General features: G+C 42.1%; 1 protein-coding gene across 1 annotated transcript; it reads right to left on the bottom strand.

Moving 5' to 3' along the window:
- Positions 1-974: 974 nt before the first annotated feature.
- LOC111960327 (CAAX prenyl protease 2) lies at positions 975-16,389 on the bottom strand. Its single transcript, XM_023982295.2, has 8 exons — positions 15,983-16,389; positions 14,504-14,606; positions 6,128-6,211; positions 5,974-6,052; positions 5,493-5,660; positions 5,090-5,161; positions 4,888-4,950; positions 975-4,664 (listed from the first exon to the last, which is right to left on the bottom strand). The coding sequence occupies exons 1-8, from the start codon at positions 16,150-16,152 to the stop codon at positions 4,435-4,437; spliced, it is 969 nt and encodes a 322-aa protein (XP_023838063.1). The 5' UTR covers positions 16,153-16,389; the 3' UTR covers positions 975-4,434.
- Positions 16,390-20,979: the final 4,590 nt, after the last annotated feature.

The following is a 20,979-nucleotide window of genomic DNA, read 5'->3' as shown; positions in this document are numbered from 1 at the left end:
TGATTCCCAGCCCTTGAACACGGGCAGCGTTAGAAAAATAGAGTTTTGCAAAGTGTATGACGACAGATAAAGAAATGGGTGAGGTACAATACGATAAAGGCCACGGGGGACTTTAGTGTGGTGCAGAAAAGAAACTATGCAGGTGGAATAACTAGAACACCATCAGAAAACATAATAAGAATCCATGCTTGATGGATCCAGACCACAGAAATAAAGACGGGGAATGGAGATAACATCTTTTTTTTTATTTTTATTATCCTCCTCCCAGGACATATTGTTAAATTCAAAATAACTGTGGGGATGACAAACAAAATAAATCAGCGTACCGCACACACCATCGCATGCACACACGCACTCTGGGGAGCTACTACAGTATAATGGATACTACTTTCAGCAAGCTAAAGTTTCAGCCAACGAGGTGTCCTCACATCCCCTTTCTGCAATGGCTGATTACCATCTCTGTGCGTCTACTCATCCCCCAGGATGACTAGAACAAAGCGACAACAACTTTCCATCGTGTAAAAGTGTCTGCAGCACCATTGAATGGAGCCTGGCCTTTAACTAATGATTAAATCATCTGCTGGGCTGTTCTTGTGATGACACAAGTGTGGTATTAAGTCTGCCAGGAACAATATACATGTAGATTTTAGTTACACAACTAAAGTATTTGTATAAGGACTAAGAGGAAAGGTATCTACCTGGTCATTAAAAGAAAATCAAGACAAATTAAATTTGATGATCAATACCATATGGACTATAGGTCTAGCTTATATGGTTGGCTAACTTTCAGCACTACAAACTTTGATATGTTGTTCCTAACCAAAGGGAGAAATCTGTCATCAGAAACAGACTCAATACAATCATTACATAGAACATTCAACAACTTGCGACAGATCCAGGAATTCAAACGATTCAGTCATTGATTTCAGTGAGAAGCACAACATCAGGCACAAAAACATGACAAAACACCTAGAGACGATTTATAAAATTAGATTCGTTTATTTACGAATGGCTGAGATTCTTTTGCAGTGTGTGATTTCTATAAGATCCCATAAAAGATTGTCATCATAAAAACACTGGCCATTCAAGATTGGTAAGTCTCCAAAAAAAATGGCATTGCACACACAAAATACACATGCACATATCAGTACATTCAAGTCCATGTCACCAAAATAGATTTGATTTACAAAATAAAGTCTTCAATAAAAACATCTGGATAAGAGTTGTTTTTTTTACAACCAGGTCAGAGTCAGAGCAAGTATTCAACTAGTCTGAAAAATCCAAGCTTTAAAATCATTCTGTTGTGTCGTTTTACTAAAATAGCAGAGCTACATATTCAGTTACAAAAATAGATATATTCCTGTCTCTACTGCTGTGTTTCCGCTCTATGCATATACTGTAAGTCACTACTTAGAGTACTGTTGAAACGATTGTTTTGCTAGGACATGTGAGAGACAAATGAAGATAAATACATACAACGTGACAGTGTTTTCAGCAGGAAAGTGGAGTCAGCATTTCTGAAGCCTAGTTATGTCTACCGGATTTCAATTCAAGTCAATGACAGGAAAATAAAGTAAGAACCAGTGGTGAGAAGTAGCCTAAAGTGTGAATCCTAAGGCAGGATTCATACAATACGAGCCAGGGACAATCTTTACGAAAAATGTCTCTTTTCCAAAAGGGTACAATGTTGATGATGTGGGAGAATGATAAGCAACGGTTGAGCGCCAATGAAACTTGATTGTATTGAAACATATCTCTACATGTGCTTCTTCTGACCCTACCTAATACAAATTCAACACAGCTTCGACATTGAGAATGTGAATTTCCACAACAAAGTAAATCTATCAGCTACCTGAACCTGACAGCATGTCTCTGTAGGGGTAAACATCTCTGATTCTCCGAAACCAGTGATTGATTGAACTCCCGAAATGGTTTTCTAGGGGCTAGGCCAACGCCTCAGGCAAAAACATTCAAGGGCATCATTCTGGATGTGAGACGGAGACAGCGAGATAGTTTAGACTTTGACTCTAAAAAGAAAGGCTAGAGTCTTTGTTTAATTGATCAGAGAGAATGCTCAACCGAGAGACAGGTAGCTATCTAAGTTCTTAGGGTCAAACTCCCCTTTCCTCTCTAGGACTATATACAACTTCTCTATTGGGACGGGGCGCCGTGTGATGAGAGGAAGAGGCAATAACAGAATAAAAAAACTGATTGGTTTTTTCAAGTGACGGATGACCACCCATCAGAGAAACCTAATGAACAAATGTGCGAAGGTCCCAGGTTCCTGTGATTCACATTTCTACAGCACAACACCCAGACATGGTCCTCTGGCGCTCTCTGGCGTACATTTAGATCATTACAGCCGGTCTGGATGCATGCACCCTGCAGGTTTATTCAAGAGAATGCATATTAAAACCTTCAACTTGGGGATATATGGCCCATCTGAGATCGGCTTTGACAAACAATCTACTCAAAATACTGGCTGATCATTATTCTGATGTCAAAACCTCCAAGCACCATACTATTTAACATTCCATCTCTAAACGACAGGAATGGGCATATATATATTTTTTATTCACATATATACAGCTATTTCAGATAATTCCCTGATTTTGGTCCTTTTCCATCCACTAAGTTATTGCTGAAGAGCGTAATGTAAATACTTCATAGATTATACAGTACACATGCTGACTGACAACTCCTCGCTGCTGTGGTAGAAAGCTTCACAGATCTATCTTTCTGTCAGTGAATGTTAAGAGCCTTTTGCAGGGGCCTCTTCAAAAATATGGATCCAATTTACACAGTGAAGTCTGTTTACAAAATGATCGGTTAATTCATTTGCCTTGACATCCCATTTCAATACATTCAGTGTGATGCAATCTTCTAGTTTATAAACCACTCTACACTTCTGTTCTAGTCAACTGGAGTTGTTACATAGTATTGCGCCGGGTTCATAAAAAAGGGGGAAAAGTCCATTAGCGTTCCCCGTAAAAATCCACAAACCACCAAGCATTTCGCTACACCCGCAGTAACAACTGCTAAATATGTGTCAAATCTGATTGGGAAAAAAAATAAAAAATCTAAAGCCACATTTTCACCTTAACGCCCCGTCTATACAGTGAAATGGACTACAATGGTCACAGCCTGGTCAAATAAGTAACACATTTTCAAAAAAAGTTTCAGTTGAGATGAGTGAGTAAGTGGATAAACATTGCGATGTAACTGTCTGAGTCTGTACATTATCTTCTTTTGGAGTATAGCTCGGTGTGCGCGAAGAATGTAAACGCGTCGTCTTGTCTGACATCCGTATTGCACCATGTAGCAGCATGCAAAGTAGTGGGTAGAGAGCATTCAAAACCACATACATATGACTACACCTGAGTGTTCTAGAGGGTTTGAGTCCCTTGAGGGGGAAACGGTCTGTCATCGCACCCCAGCTTAAAGTAATTCCCCCTTTAAACACTCAAAAAAAACGAACATGGATAACCCTGGGTAGAACTGTGTGTGAAGCGAATGGTAGGGGCCCCAGAGTCTTTCCTGACCAGGTTCACGTGGTCAGGGAAATACTCCTGGCCCAACAAATGAGCAATGGTATTGTTAGCTTAGTGATTATAGGCTTCTGTCTGCATGACTTGGAATGGATATTTGGAATGAGCATCAACTAGAGTGAATGATTGAATACAGGGCTGGGTAAAGACTGTACCCTTTGTGATATCGCCTAACACGAATTGTCTGGCGTCTTAAACAGCTGGATAGAAAGGCTTTGCAGCCAATTCACATATCAGCTCGAGTTAATAGCTGAGAGACTCGTGGCTAAACTGTCATAGAAGAGGTCATGGGGGGGAAAAAACAGTCTGCACGTCCAACCCTTTACAATAGTAACAATCCAGCCCAACCCTCAACACCCCCCACCAATAAAACAAACACTACATTATAGAAACATGCAGATGTGTAAATAAATACTCTTATTCAGCATCTAGGACCTATGAAAAACACTGGCGCATTCACTACTAGAATGTATTACTACTACAGCGCCTCGCGTCATAGCCAGATAGTGTTCCTTGTTGAGTCTACGCTACAGACAACGTAGGCCTATTGACTGACTGGCTGACTGACTGGCTAACTGACCGACTGAAAGCCAATGCGACCTGAACATAAGGAATGGCTATTTAAGTTATCCTGCTCCCCCCCAGCAGCATACATAGTAGACAACCCATAGCATTGAGTGTCCATACCTGACATACCCCTAAACCCTCACCTCTGCTCACCTTCCCACATCCCAACAGAGAAATCACACTCAAGCGGGCATGACCAAAGAGCTAAAACACCCCTCGTTCTTGGACCACTTGGACCGCTCCTCCTTTTGGCTGGTGGTGGCGACCCGCTCAGTGGATCGGTCCATCTAATACAGAGGGGTGTATGGTGGGGGTGGGATCAGGAGACGCAGAGGGAACTGGGGACGGAGGCCAGGGTGCAGACGGGGGTGGGAAGGCCGTAGAAGATGGGGTCTGTGAGGGGGAAGAGGAGAAGAAGGAAAAGGAGGACCCCCAGCAAGTAGCAAGACAGGACGGTGAGGCGGTGGGGGTGCTCCAGGGCCACGCCAAGGGCAGGGAAGCCCATGTGGTTACAGAACGAGTGGCACAGCACCGGCCCCACAAGGTGACCTGACGACCAGAGGGGAAGGGAATGACAAGACTGCATATAATGCATACAGGTTGGTATTACAGTACACAGTAGTGGTGGGTGGGGTGAGTTAGCCCCAAACAATGTGTAGTGCCTAGAGACATAGCATTTATGTAGAGCTTTCACTATCTGAAACAAAATGAATCATATATATTAGGCGTGTGTGTTTTCAGTACACCAGAAAGAGAGAAACTGTAGGCTCACCTGTTCTGATGAATATGAAGGCAGTGTAAGCTCCAAAGACAGCAGTGTAGGAGAACTGGAATACTGCAAAGCAAACAGCACAACAAGTCATTAACTAACCACTCCTAAACAATCTAATGGTGCATGGGAAAAGAAAGGCACAACAAACTAGCAGCACGTGGAAGTGAAGGTAGAAGAACAATGAATATGGTACGGTCCTTACCTGCAGCGAGAAAGATCCCAGACAGGGTGCCCTGTCTGAAACGCAGCAGCTCGATCACGTGATGAAAGTGGGCTGCGAAGAAAACGGTTGACATTTTGCACAAGCAAAATAACCATTGTTTCAAGTAGTTGGGAAGGGCACACTATCCTAGGAGAGTTCAGAACACTGCAACTCACAATTGATTGCATCCAGCAGTTTACTAAACACAGGTTAAATCATATTCCCCTTATAAAAACGCTCATCTTCGCATATATACACCGCAAATTTAAATGCAGTACATGGCACCGACAGACTTACATAGACACACACATTTTAAGAGTTGTTCTAATTAGCTATTTTTTTCAGTTGGGATCGAGGAAAGATCTAGAAGATCCCCCCGTGCTGTTTTTTGGGTGGGACTCACCCACTCCGAAGAAGAGGGGGCAGGTGAAGATGGCAGTGGAAGGACTGGTGCAGGGTACCAGCATGGGCAGCATACAGGCCCTGAACACCAGCTCCTCAGTCAGAGGGGCCACCACCTGGTTCCTCAGCCAGCGCATGTCACTGAGGCACAGAGCCCAGAACCACGGGTCTGTGGAAGGGAGAGAAAGCTTTAGAGAGATGAGGTATGCAATATTGTGCGTGTGAGAGATACTGTACACGTCTAGGAAAAATGGATGCACTTAGGGCTGAATCCTACTTTGAGATGGGCACACTTAACTTATAAATCATGCATTGGTGTCCGTGGGAGGTTTGAACAAAACTCAAGTTAAGCGTGCAAATCGTAGGTTAGTATTTAGGCCATAATCTAAATTTGACATATAGCAGAAATGAATAGTCTCCACTCCAGGATAACACAGTAATAGACATATTGGGTGAATAATCATCTCCAGACAGTCTCTCACCAAAAGTCACCCGTATCCCATCCATGAAGCCCCAGGGGCAGTCCATAGCCAGCTGGATCAGAGGGCCAACGAACAGCACCTACCAGAGCAAAGGTCAGAGGTCAACTAACGGTCAGACCATAGGCAGAGGTCGATCAAAGCGAGATTCTATTACCATGGTGAGCAGCAGAGGCAGTATGATGGCTGGGATGAGGCCCTCAAAGCGAATGCCCATCAGAGCCAGCAACGAGGGACCAGACTGTGGAAGAACAAAAGGAGACATACTAGTGGAATTCATGGAAATGTTTTCATGTGTATTAGGGATGTGAACGTTTAAACGTTAAAAAACTTTAAACAAAATTGGGATTCTTAACATTAAGAAAAATCGCTAACCGAAAAACAGCTTGGATGTTTTTCTTGCCCCGGAAAATTAAAAGCACAGTGCTTTAATCCCAAAACCTTATATTCTGTGTTATAGCCTAACTAGACGCTAGGCTATAAAGGCCTGGGGAAAGTTGTGTAATTTAAAGGTAGAAAGTAAACAACATTGTGGGTCAATTTCTGCAACAACTAAGAGCGTTGAAGCGCGAGGCTCAACTTCTCCTCTGTTTTGAAGCCCTGGCTACCATGCTGTGAACAGCGTGAAGCGAACACGTGCACATGAGAGCAGACACTGTATGTGTGTGTCTGTGTGACAGCATAGTGTTGCATCACACTCATCTCAGTATCCTAGGCCCTGCTTTACTGAAGTTGAGAAACTACAAGCCCCAAAAAATTGCAAGATACAGCTTTTGATTCCTGATAGGCATAGCGCATGGTTTTGACTCCGTCTGCCTGGTGGCCGACCTGCCTATACTGTGCCCCTCTCTCTCCGTCCCTTGCTCACTGTGAAAGATGCGAGTGTTTGTGTTCTCGGAAGTACGGCAACTCAAATCAGTCGCCTCGGTTTCAAAAATACTGAATTCCTAGTGGAATCTAATATTGACACAAAGAAATGGGAGTCGATGTGCAAGGAGTCGAGGAATCCATTTTTTGAGTCGACACTCCACCACTACGTCATAAAAAGTTTAAGATTCCAGTGCATCGGTTAGCGGGAGCCCAAACCAATCCAAATAAGGCATGCATCGTAAGAAAAATTATTCAAACCTTACGAATCGGCGGTTTTTATTTTTTATTCTAAAAAATGACTTGAATCTGTAGTGACGGAATTGATGAGTCCTCTCCTTCAGCCTAACATTTATGCATGTAACTGCATATGACAATGATCTACAATTCAGATAACTGTGCCCATAGTGCGGGAGACGCAGCTGCTCACTCCAACGAGAAGGCGGCCTACCCTATCCCTGTTCTAATTAGAGGTCGACCGACTATGATTTTTCAATGCCGATACCGATTTTTGGAGGACCAAAAAAAGCCGAAACAGATTAATCTACCGATTTTTATATTTATATATATTTTTAATAATGACAATTACAACAATACTGAATGAACACTTGTTTTAACTTAATATAATACATCAATAAAATCAATTTAGTCTCAAATAAATGAAACATGTTCAATTTGGTTTAAATAATGCAAAAACAAAGTGTTTGAGAAGTAAAAGTACAATATTTGCCATGTAAAAAAAGCTAACGTTTAAGTTCCTTGCTCAGAATATGAGAACATATGAAAGCTGGTGGTTCCTTTTAACAGGAGTCTTCAATATTCCCAGGTAAGAAGTTTTAGGTTGTAGTCATTGTAGGAATTATAGGACTATTTCTCTCTATACCATTTGTATTTCATATACCTTTTACGGTTGGATGTTCTTATAGGCACTATAGAATTGCCAGCCTAATCTCGGGAGTTGATAGGCTTGAAGTCATAAACAGCGCAATGCTTGAAGCACAGCGAAGAGCTGCTGGCAAATGCAGGAAAGTGCTGTTTGAATGAATGCGTACGAGCCTGCTGCTGCCTACCACCGCTCAGTCAGACTGCTCTATCAAATCATAGACTTAATTATAATATAATAACGCACAGAAATACGAGCCTTAGGTCATTAATATGGTCAAATCCGGAAACTATCATTTCGAAAACAAAACGTTTATTCTTTCAGTGAAATACGGAACCGTCCCGTATTTTATCTAACGGGTGGCATCCCCAAGTCTAAATATTGCTGTTACATTGCACAACCTTCAATGCTATGTCATAATTATGTACAATTCTGGCAAATTAATTACGGTCTTTGTTAGGAAGAAATGGTCTTCACACAGTTCTCAACGAGCCAGGCGGCCCAAACTGCTGCATATACCCTGACTCTGCTTGCACGGAATGCAAGAGAAGTGACACAAATTCCCTAGTTAAAAGAAATTCATGTTAGCAGGCAATATTAACTAAATATGCAGGTTTAAAAATATATACTTGTGTATAGATTTTAAATCGGGGATAATCGGTGTCCAAAAATGCAGATTACCGATTGTTATGAAAACAGCCATTCCGATTAATCGGTCAGCCTCTAGTTCTAATATTTGTAAATTGATGGACAACCAATGTAATTTGCTGGGCCATTGTTACCAAATGCGCTGTAGAAAACGGTATTTTCTACATTGTAGAATAATAGTGAAGACATCAAAACTACGAACACATATGGAATCATGTAGTAACCAAAAAAAGTGTTAAATCAAATACATTTCAAATTTGAGATTCTTCAAAGTAGCCGCCCTTTGCCTTGATAACAGCTTTGCACACTCTTGGTATTCTCTCAACCAGCTTCATGAGGTAGTCACCTGGAATGCATTTCAATTAACAGGTGTGCCTTGTTAAAAGTTAATTTGCAAAGAGAAACGACAGTCCATCATTACTTTAAGACATGAAGGTCAGTCAAAACGGAACATTTCCAGAACTTTGAACGTTTCTTCAAGTGCAGTCGCAAAAACCATCAAGCGCCATGATGAAACTGGCTCTCATGAGGACCGCCACAGGAAATGACGACCCAGAGTTAACTCTGCAGCAGAGGATAAGTTCATTAGAGTTACCAGCCTCAGATCGCAGCCCAAATAAATGCTTCACAGAGTTCAAGTAAGACACATCAACATCAACTGTTCAGAGGAGACTGTGTGAATCAGGCCTTCGTAGTCAAATTGCTGGAAATAAAACACTACTAAAAGGACACCAATAAGAAGAGACTTGCTTGGGCCAAGAAACACGAGCAATGGACATTAGACCGGTGGAAATCTGTCCTTTGATCTGATGAGTCCAAATTTGAGATTTTTGGTTCCAACCACAGTGTCTTTGTGAGACGCAGAGTAGGTGAACGGATAATTTCTGCATGTGTGGTTCCCACCGTGAAGCAGGTGGTGTGATGGTGCTTTGCTGGTGACACTGTCTGATATATTTAGAATTCAAGGCACACTTAACCAGCATGGCTACCACAGCATTCTGCAGCGATACGTCATCCCATCTGGTTTGCGCTTAGTGGGACTATCATTTGTTTTTCAACAAGACAACGACCCAAAACACCTCCAGGCTGTGTAAGGGCTATTTGACCTGGCCTCCACATTCACCCGACCTCATCCCAATTGAGATGGTTTGGGTTGAGTTGGGCCGCAGAGCGAAGGAAAAGCAGCCAACAAGTGCTCAGCATATGTGGGGACTCCTTCAAGACTGTTGGAAAAGCATTCCTCATGAAGCTGGTTGAGAGAATACACAAAAGTGTGCAAAGCAGTCATCAAGGCAAAGGGTGGCTACTTTGAAAAATCTAAAATATATTTTGATTTGTTTAACACTTTTGGGGTTACGACATGTGTTATTTCATATTTTTGATATCTCCACTATTATTCTGCAATGTAGAAAATGAGTAGGAGTGTCCAAACTTTGACTGGTACTGTATCTACAGAAATAAGACAGAGCCTGCTTCTGTTGCCTGTTTGAGCGTTTGTTTAATAGACTACTAATTCCGTGAGTGTAACGGATGTGAAATGGCTAGCTAGTTAGCGGTGGTCCGCGCTAATAGCGTTTCAATCGGTTACGTCACTCGCTTTGAGACCCTGAAGTAGTGGTTCCCCTTGCTCTGCAAGGGCCGCGGCTTTTGTGGAGCGATGGGTAACGACGCTTCGTGGGTGACTGTTGTTGATGTGTGCAGAAGGTCCCTGGTTCGCGCCCGTGTCGGGGCGAGGGAACGGTCTAAAGTTATACTGTTAGATGAGCACCATGCCTAACGACATGTCAAGTAAACAAATGTGGCTATTTTTAATCTTTGCTTTGCTGTTATATAGGCTTTACACTTTTTTTCGTTGGAACAGCTTCTGTTATTATTTATAGTGTATTTCATGTTTACACTGTTTTGTCAGAGAAATGTATAATAATAATGCTCCTTTTTCTTGATCTCCCGCTTATGAATATTAGAATAATAATTCATATCATTATCATTAGTAGGCTTAGTATAGCAGCCTTGTATCACCACAATCGAGCTGTAGGCCTTATAAGCACATCGTGTTTTGTCTTAATGTAGGTCGGGTAATGTAATTATGTGGACGGGCACAAAACACCATTTAAGTCACGTCCGAATCTGCCATGTCAGTTACATGGCAGGACAGTAACAATTCTAGCCAGAATAATACAGTTTTTTGCCGAACTCCTCTGGTAATCCTAATCCGGTGCGAATCGACATCCCTGTGTTTTGAGAGAAAGGTCTGAGTTTGACAGGTGTTGCTTGCGGTTTGCGCAAGAAAACAATAACTGATTGATCTAAGCGCTGCGCGTAAGCTATATATGAATGGCCTACAGTACATGTAGCCTATCAACTTTCACAGAATGCTTCTGTTTATATGTTTTGTGCGTATGAATTGAATATTGCCAACTGCATCAGTAAAGAAATATTAAGCCTATTTAATGCAACCCTTGCTGTTCATAGATCGCAAAAGCAGCAGCATACAACTGACCTAACTTACCATTTCCAAACGGTTAACTTTCTCATCCATATAATTAAAATGCATCTCAAGTGCAATTGCACTGTTTAGCTCACATCTGAAGGCTGGGGGGCATTTAGGATCGCCAGAATATCCCACTGATTATGATCACACTTCCTCAATTCAAATATTATAGCGACACTATAGGAACGATGGTCTGGTATGGTTTAGAAACTTGGGAACCAAGCTAGTGTTAACAGTGTGGCCCTACCAGCTGGACATGTTGAAATACTGTATCTTCATGCCTAGAATAAAAACCTATAGGCTTCCGTCACAACTGTCCATTTATTGGAGAAAAAAAATGTATTACAGTAAAAACTAATCCTGTCTGAATCGTCCTCTGGAATAACGGACATTCTGGAGTAATAATTACATAGCCAACGTTCTCTAGTAATACTAGTCCCGTGCGAATAGGGCTTTGGTCACGTGCATACGTGTCACGTAAAGAGAGCAAGGACATTCCGAAACAAATTAGGGATTTCCGTAACTTTCTAGTCACATGGCTGTAATTATGTTGCCGCTTCTGCAACACGGACAGCGCGATAAACACGTTGATGTTCTGTGGTGTTCGCTGCGGCTGGGAGGAGAGAGGGACAACCGGTGCTAGTCAGTCACTCGCTGTCATTTAAAAAAAAAAAATTAACACCGCGCAGCAAGTCTGAGCCTAGCCGGGCACAATCAAATCAATTGCAGGTTGGACACCCTCTAGTTATTTGTGTTTAATTATTTAATCAAACAGTGTGCCTAAAGCATCAAACAAGCTGAGTGAATATAGTTGATTTGATGAAAACAAATAGGATGTGCCAATTTGGAAAAATACACTTTTCCTTGTGGGGGGGGGGGGGTTCATTACAACCAATGACCACACACACAATATGTGTAAGTTTACATACACCTTAGCCAAATACTTTTAACTCAGTTTCACAATTCCTGACATTTAATCATAGTAGAAATGCCCTGTCTTAAGTCAGTTAGGATCACCACTTTATTTTAAGAATGTGAAATGTCAGAGTAATAGTAGAGAGAATGATTTATGTATTTCATCACATTCCCTGTGGGTCAGAAGTTTACATACACTCACTTAGTATTTGGTAGCATTGCCTTTAAATTGTTTAACTTGAGTCAAACGTTTCGGGTAGCCTTCCACAAGCTTCCACAATAGTTGGGTGAATTTTGGCACATTCCTCCTGACAGAGCTGGTGTAACTGAGCCAGGTTTGTAGGCTCCTTGCTTGCACACGCTTTTTCAGTTCTGCCACAAATGTTCTATAGGATTGAGGTCAGGGCTTTGTGATGGCCACTCCAATACCTTGACTTTGTTGTCCTTAAGCCATTTTGCCACAACTTTGGAAGTATGCTTGGGGTCAATGTCCATTTGGAAGACCCATTTGTGAACAAGCTTTAACTTCCTGACATATCTTGAGATGTTGCTTCAATATATCCACATAATTTTCCTACCTCATGATGCCATCTATTTTGTGAAGTGCACCGGTCCCTCCTGCAGCAAAGCACCCCCACAACATGATGCTGCCACCCCCGTGCTTCACAGTTGGGATGGTGTTCTTGGCTTGCAAGCATCCCCCTTTTTCCTCCAAACATAACAATGGTCATTATGGCAAATAGTTCATTTTTGTTTCATCAGAACCAGAGGACATTTCTCCAAAAAGTACAATCTTTGTCCCCATGTGCGTTGCAAACCGTAGTCTGGCTTTTTTATGGCGGTTTTGGACAGCGGCTTCTTCCTTGCCGAGTGGCCTTTTAAGGTTATGTCGATATAGGACTCGTTTTACTGTGGATAGATACTTTTGTACCTGTTTCCTCCAGCATCTTCACAAGGTCCTTTGCTGTTGTTCTGGGATTGATTTGCACTTTTCGCACCAAATTAAGGTCATCTCTAGAAGACAGAACCTTCAGGCGTTTGGAAATTGCACCCAAACATGAACCAGACTTGTGGAGGTCTACAATTTATTTTCTGAGGTCTTGGCTGATTTATTTTGATTTCCCATGATGTCAAGCAAAGAGCACTGAGTTTGAAGGTAGGCCTTGAAATACATCCACAGGTACACCTCCAATTGACTCAAATGAAGTCAATTAGCCTATCAGAAGCTTCTAAAGCCATGACATCATTTTCTGTAATTTCCCAAGCTGTTTAAAGGCACAGTCAACGTAGTGTATGTAAACTTCTGACCAACTGGAATTGTGATACAGTGAATTATAAGTGAAACAATCTGTCTGTAAACAATTGTTGGAAAAATTACTTGTGTCATGCACAAAGTAGATGTCTTAACTGACTTGCCAAAACTATTGTTTGTTAAAAACACATTTTTGGAGTGGTTGAAAAACGAGTTTTAAATGACTACAACCTAAGTGTATGTAAACTTCCGACTTCAACTGTACATACATACATACACACACAAAGCCATCGATCATGTGACACCACTTATTCCTATGTAAAGTCTCATTAGCGCATTGAAGACAAATTAAGACGGTTACGATGGCGACTCATGGAGACATAACATGTGCAGTTTGAGCTACTCCAGGGCCTTTTCTCATTTGGGAAAAAGTCCGTCCTCCCTCCTCCGTGACCCGTAAACCAATAAGTGGTTGAGGAGAGTGTCAATACATTAGTAGGCAAATGGAAGACGGTCCTCCCCTCATGATAGTCTCCTTTTGGCAAGGAAGCACAAGTGTTTCCAACCAGAATCCTTTGCAGAAGAGTTTTGAAATCTGCCACACCCCCTTTGAATCAGCTATTGTTTTCTCTAACATTTAATAATTATATTCTACTTATCTTTCTATAAAATGTATTTCACAACTAGCAATTTAATTTTTTATCATTTTATACATATTTTGGGATTCCACCCTGTAAACGTAATTTGACTGATGACACGCGTTTGGAGAAGGGGAGTCTCATTTCTAACAAATGCATTTTCGTCCTCTTTCCCTCTCCTCAAAGCATCTCCTCGATTACCTTTGACCTTTTTCAAAAGGTGGCCAGAGAGGAAGCAGGAGTTGAGCAAACCAATTGAGAAAAGACCCAGGAAGTGATGGGGCTGGCTACCTCAGTGCTGCCTCCTCTCATTGTGTAACTAAAGTTGAAGGCTGACCCGGGGTACTGCAGGCTGCCATTAGCAACAAACTTATCCTTAGAATTCTTCTGCATGTGATTTTTTAAATAAAATCAGTTCAAGGACATGCAACAGGTGTATTAGAAGCAATTATTGGTACTATCATCCCCCCCCCCCCCCCCCCACAAAAAATAAAGAATTACACGAGGATCGCAATTTTTCCATTCACTATAATGGGGGATCCTGTTTTCTGCAAACAATGCCTGCATTAATGCGGTCAGACCTGAACTTCCGTGGCTTCAATGAGAAGGGTCGCTCTCCCCTGATTAAAACAGATCAAAGATTTTAACCAAATTCGTAGTCAATGCACTTTGCCTTTGTAGGGCAGTATAGCAGTCAGCCTATAGCTGGGTTCCATAAGGCGGCGCACAATTGGCCAGGCGTTGCCCGGGGAAGGCTGTCATTCTAAATAAGAATTTGTTCTTAACTGACTTGCCTAGTTAAATAAAGGTTGCTGAAACAGTGCTGTGTAGAGACTCACCATCACACCAGTGTACATTTTCCATGCCCACACGAAGACAGGCGACATGGCAGATACGATCAGGACACTGGTGAATCGCCTCTTGATAACAGCCGGGTGATCTCTGGGGGGCAAGCACGTGACGGACAAACAAGCAGACACGTGTCAAAATTACATTTTGTAAACAAACAAACCCCTCAAGAAGCTAGTATAAGAATACTGTAGTTCAGCAGGAAACAAAATAAATAAACCCAGATGCGTTTGATTGCTTGCTAATTTACCAGCAAATAATGGAATAAGCGAAGGCTTTGATTTCTGGTCAAACAGACGAAAAGGGGTTCTTAGATAACATCTACCAGAAAAAGTATTCAGGTAGGCCTATTAAAAACACAAAAACAGAATAAATGTTGAAGTTAAGACCCCTGACAACTAATATCAACATTTATTTAATGTTGCTGAAATGATTTGCCTTCTGTAAGTTTAAGAAATATTGCCTAGTGTCTTGTCATTCTGTTACAAAAAAACAACTTTAAAATATTTCTTAATTTCTCTCACTCATGAGATAGTCAGAAGAAAATACTAGTTGGTAGGTATATCAACTTTGTTTATGATTTATTAAGTGATTCAAATGTGTCATTCTGTTACAAAATCCATAACTGAATAAATCTTTAACAGAATGATTTCAATTAATTGGCTAAAATGGGAAATGATAGTCACAAACCAGTTGGGTCACCTGCTACTGTCCTCCCTTCCACAGGTGTTAATCAACTTCACTTACTGTAGTATATAACCAAAATAGTTTTAAAAACACAAGGTGTCATATTATAGCTGACACCCCATTCTTTCTGCTGACATATTTTAATCTTAATTCAGAGTAGATATTTAACAGAGTTTTTTTGAAAATGTGGGTCACAAACTGAGGAGATTCTGTAATTCTGTTACAAAACTTTACATCTGCACTGTTCTTAAGTAAAATGTTTTTGTAAACTGTTCAGGGGAAATTGTTAAAAGCAGTCCTTGTGCATAGAGTTGTAATGGTTTCTTTAAACTTTGGAATCAATTATTTTTGTTTGGCATACATTTCAAGGTGAAAAATCGGAGTTCGGCCATCGCTCATCCATATATTTTTATGTACATATTCTTATTCATTCCTTTACACTTGTGTGTATAAGGTAGCTGTTGTGAAATTGTTAGATTACTTGTTAGATATTACTGCATGTTCGGAACTAGAAGCACAAGCATTTCGCTACACTCGCATTAACATCTGCTAACCATGTGTATGTGACAAATAACATTTGATTTGAGTCTCAGCGTCATTCTGTTACGATGGAATTTCCCCCAGACTGCTGCACGAAAGCCATGCTAGCTATTTAGTTCCCCAATTTAGCTAGCTACCACCTAACAGGCGCCGACAGGCTAGCTAACTACAGCTCCCACATTCCTCTACAGCATTTTCTACGAATCAAGAAAGTAAAGAAATTGAATAAACACGAGGCTTACCTGGGTAAGTCACTTCTCCATACGTATAAACTCCCGACGTAGGAGCAGGCAAGCAGCAAACAGGACAGTACAGACACCCAGCATATTCCGTCTGGAGGAACAAACTCGCCATTGCCGCGCCACACTTGGTTTGACATAAGATTTGGCGTTAAATCGTCATCCTCTACCATGGCGAGGGGACAGAGTCAATGGTTGTGTTTAAACGAAGAGCTTATGTCGTGGTGTAGTAATTCGTGAAAAGATTCATAAAAGCAAGATAAGAAAAATGTCAGTTCTCGATCACATATCCTGGCGGTATAATATAACGTCATCACGTTGCGTCGGATGCACACCTTCCCATGATCAATGCACTGAGGATCAATCATAGGGTGCGTTCGTAAATTCACTTTGGAGTGCCAGTAGGGCTCAGAGTGCGCTCTGGGCGTTCGTAAATTCAGAGCGTTGTCAGATTGTCCGTTCGTAAATTCAGAGCGCACACTGGACGCTCTGGCCGAGGAGTAGGGTTGATCCGAGGGTTCTGATCTAACAACGGTAATCATGCACCCAAGCTAACTCCAGACATATATGAGAGAACACCTCCCTCACTCTGACCATTTTACTCGCCCTGGCAGGGCTGGTTAGGCAGTTTTCATATTATCCAGAGCGTTGGTGATTGTAACTGTTCTGCTGGGAACACTTTAATTACGCTTTTTGTTTGCCGACGTTTACTGACACCGGCCATATTCAACCGGTGTTGAGCGTTCATAAATGAATCAGTTATTCTGCGCTCTGGCACACTCAGACGAGTGCTCTGAAATCGGAGTAGATAGCCAGAGTGAATTTATGAACGCACAATAGAGTCCCACAGAGGAGAGCTGTGCTCGAATACCCATACTAACACACTACGTACTTAATGAGTATATACTATTTGTTAATTTTGGTATACTGTAAACGAACGGTATCCTTTCAATTGAGCGTACTAGCTTCGCCTGTCTACCGGAAGTTGATGCTGTTGCTATGCAACCTCTTGCTAGCTTGTTAGCGTAACAAATTACTAGCAAGACATTTTATGACTGGGTATGTTAGAAAATTCTATCTGGAGTGCCAGAGTGCGCTCTGGTCGTTTGTAAATTCAGAGCGTTTTCAGATGGTCTGTTTGTAAATTCAGAGCAGAGCGCACACTGGATGCTCTGGCCGAGGAGTAGGGTTGACCCTAGCGTGCACCCAAGCTAAGAGGAGATTGCTCTGAAATCGGAGTAGATAGACAAAGTGAATTTACGAAAGCACCCGAGTGTCCATTGAGAACACACAATGACTACACCACTTCGCGAAGAATGACGGGAATAATCAAGTCAATAAATGTTGGGTAGTTAATTAGATAGCATATAGTTAATATACTGGCAAGTTTGATGTATTAGTAGTCAACTAACGTTAGGTAGCTAGCTAACATACCGGTACATACTGCTGTAATGATATGCTAGGTGGTTCGCAAGGATAGCATAGCTAACAAATTGTCAGCCAACATAATGTGTAAGGTAACTTATTTGAAAAGTCATTACTTTATTACATTGCTCAACATTTTCTTAACATTTGTCATAATTAATTACAACAATGAATTCCGCTCTCGTTGGACTTCGGCTGCATATTTTCCGCCATTTTCTTCAAATCTGAAAACGATGTGAAGCCACGCCTTTTCTGAAGAATTGTATTATGGGCCCTAAAAGCACAGAAATAGTGTCCACTGCTTGTATACTTTGTATTTTGGAAAATGTAGTATGACATCCGGGAACTTTTGGCATACTAACTATATCCATTCTATGACCAATAAGCGTACTATGTACTCAATTTACGTCAGACATAGTACGGTTAGTATGAATATTCGAACACAACTGAGGTGTGATAATACCCATAAAATCTAGCGGTCAAACAGGGAAATGGTTCCCTGCAAGCTCCAGCACATCATCTCTAGCTGGCACCTTTGCTAACAGGTATTGTATCAATTTAAAACTTGCACAAGACACTTCACAGAATTGTCCATTTAAAAAAACGTAGCCAATTTATTCATTGCTACATTTAGCTAGCGTTAGTTCATCCAGAGATTCTTACCTTTTCCTCAAATGGTCTTGTCCAAATCATCATGGCATTTGTAGTTCTTTATGATAGCCACATTAGCAGCTAATTAGCATTTCATTTTTGGGGGGTAAATACAGGCAAATATATTGATTAAAGTCACCTTGTCATAGAGAAATTTACACGGTTATCAAAACGTCACACCAGGGTAAGCCTACACAAAACACAGACCTTATTTGAAGTGTTTCTAAAATCCCCTCCCCTAATTGGAGTACATTTATGGACAACAACGCTTAGGCTTCTTCTTCCAGCTTCTACATACTATATACATTTGACGTACACAGTATATTTTACAAAAGTTATCTTTTGTTTGTTTTTAGTCCCATCCATCAGCTCCACTCAACCCCTCCTATATACAGTGCCTTTGGAAAGTATACAGACCCCTTGACTTTTTCCACATTTTGTTACGTTACAGCCTTATTCTAAAATTGATTAAATAAAAAAAATCCTCAGCAATTTACAGACAATACCCAATAGAATGCTATTCATTGACTACAGCTCAGCGTTCAACACCATAGTGCCCTCAAAGCTCATCACTAAGCTAAGAACCCTGGGACAAAACACCTCCCTCTGCAACTGGATCCTGGACTTCCTTACGGGCTGCCCCCAGATGGTAAGTGTAGGTAACAACACATCCGCCATGCTGATCCTTAACACGGGAGCCCCTCAGGGGTGCGTGCTCAGTCCCCTCCTGTACTCCCTGTTCACTCATGACTGCATGGCCAGGCACGACTCCAATACCATCATCAAGTTTGCCGATGATACAACAGTTGTAGGCCTGATCACCAACAATGATGAGACAGCATATAGGGAGGAGGTCAGAGACCTAGCCGTGTGGTGCCAGAACAACAACCTCTCCCTCAACGTGATCAAGACAAAGGAGATGATTGTGGACTACAGGAAAAGGAGGACCGAGCACGCCTCCATTCTCATCGACGGGGCTGCAGTAGAGCAGGTTGATAGCTTCAAGTTCCTTGGTGTCCACATCACCAACAAACTATCATGGTCCAAACACACTAAGACAGTCGTGAAGAGGGTACGACAATGCCCAGGAGACTGAAAAGATTTGGCATGGGTCCTCAGATCCTCAAAGGTTCTACAGCTACACCATCGAGAGCATCCTGACTGGTTGCATCACTGCCTGGTATGGTAACTGCTCGGCCTCCGACCGCAAGGCTCTACAGAGGGTAGTGCGTACGGCCCAGTACATCACTGGGGCCAAGCTTTCTGCCATCCAGGACCTCTATACCAGTCGGTGTCGGAGAAAGGCCCTAAAAATTGTCAGGACTCCAGCCACCCTAGTCATGGACTGTTATCTCTGCTACTGCACGGCAAGCGGTACCGGAGCGCCAAGTCTAGGTCCAAAAGGCTTCTTAACAGCTTCTACCCTCAAGCCATAAGACTCCTGAACTGCTAATCAAAGGGCTAACAATGCCCCTCTTTTACGCTGCTGCTACTGTCTGTTTATTATCTATGTATATTCACCTTAACTCTACCTACATGTACATATTACCTCGATTACCTCGACTAACCGGTGCCCCCGCACATTGACTCTGTACCGGTACCCCCTGTATATAGCCTCTCTATTGTTATTTTACTGCTGCTGTTTAATTATTTGTTACTTTTATTTTTTTTTAATTACTTAACACTTTTTTTAACTGAAATTATTGTTGGTTAAGGGCTTGTAAGCATTTCACTGTAAGGTCTACACCTGTTGTATTCGGCGCATGTGATTGGTTGGATGCCACCTGTGATTTTGATTGGATGCCACCTGTGGTAAATTCAATTGATTGGACATGATTTGGAAGGCACATACCTGTCTATGTAAGGTCCCACAGTTGACAGTGCATGTCAGAGCAAAAACCAAGCCATGAGGTCGAAGGAATTGTCCGTAGAGCTCCGAGACAGGATTGTGTCGGGGCACAGATCTGGGGAAGGGTACCAAAACATTTCTACAGCATTGAAGGTCCCCAAGAACACAGTGGCCTCTATCATTCTTAAATGGAAGAAGTTTGGAACCACCAAGACTCGAGCTGGCCAAACTGAGCAATCGGGGGAGAAGGACCTTAGTCTGGGAGGTGACCAAGAACCCGATGGTCACTCTGACAGAGCTCCAGAGTTCCTCTGTGGAGATGGGAGAACCTTCCAGAAGGACACGAATCAGGCCTTTATGGTAGAGTGGCCTGACGAAAGACACTCCTCAGTAAAAGGCACATGAAAGCCCGCTTGGAGTTTGCCAAAAGGCACTTAAGGACACTCAGACCATGAGAAACAAGATTATCTAGTCTGATGAAACCAAGATTGAACGCTTTGGCCTGAATGCCAAGCGTCACATCTGGAGGAAACCTGGCATCATCACTACGGTGAAGCATGGTGGTGGCAGAATCATGCTGTGGGCATGTTTTTCAGCGCAGGGACTGGGAGACTAGTCAGGATCGGGGCAAAGATGAACGGCGCAAAGTACAGAGAGATCCTTGATGAAAACCTGCTCCAGAGCTCTCAGGACCTCAGACTGGGTTGAAGGTTCACCTTCCAACAGGACAACGATCCTAAGCACACAGCCAAGACAAAACAGGAGTGGCTTCGGGTCAAGTCTCTGAATATCCTTGAGTGGCCCAGCCAGAGCCCGGACTTAAACCTGATCGAACACCTCTGGAGAGACCTTAAAATAGCTGTGCAGAAACGCTCCCCATCCTATCTGACAGCGCTTGAGAGGATCTGCAGAGAAGAATGGGAGAAACTCCCCAAATACAGGTGTGCCAAGCTTGTAGTGTCATACCCAAGAAGACTCAAGGCTGTAATTGCGTCCAAAGGTGCTTCAACAAAGTACTGAGTAAATGGTCTGAATAGTTATGTAAATTTAATATTTTTATTTTTTAATAAATTAG

Source organism: Salvelinus sp. IW2-2015, linkage group LG37 (assembly GCF_002910315.2).
Source record: "Salvelinus sp. IW2-2015 linkage group LG37, ASM291031v2, whole genome shotgun sequence".
NCBI classification, from domain to species: Eukaryota; Metazoa; Chordata; class Actinopteri; order Salmoniformes; family Salmonidae; genus Salvelinus; species Salvelinus sp. IW2-2015.
This window is presented reverse-complemented; position numbering and strand designations above follow the sequence as displayed.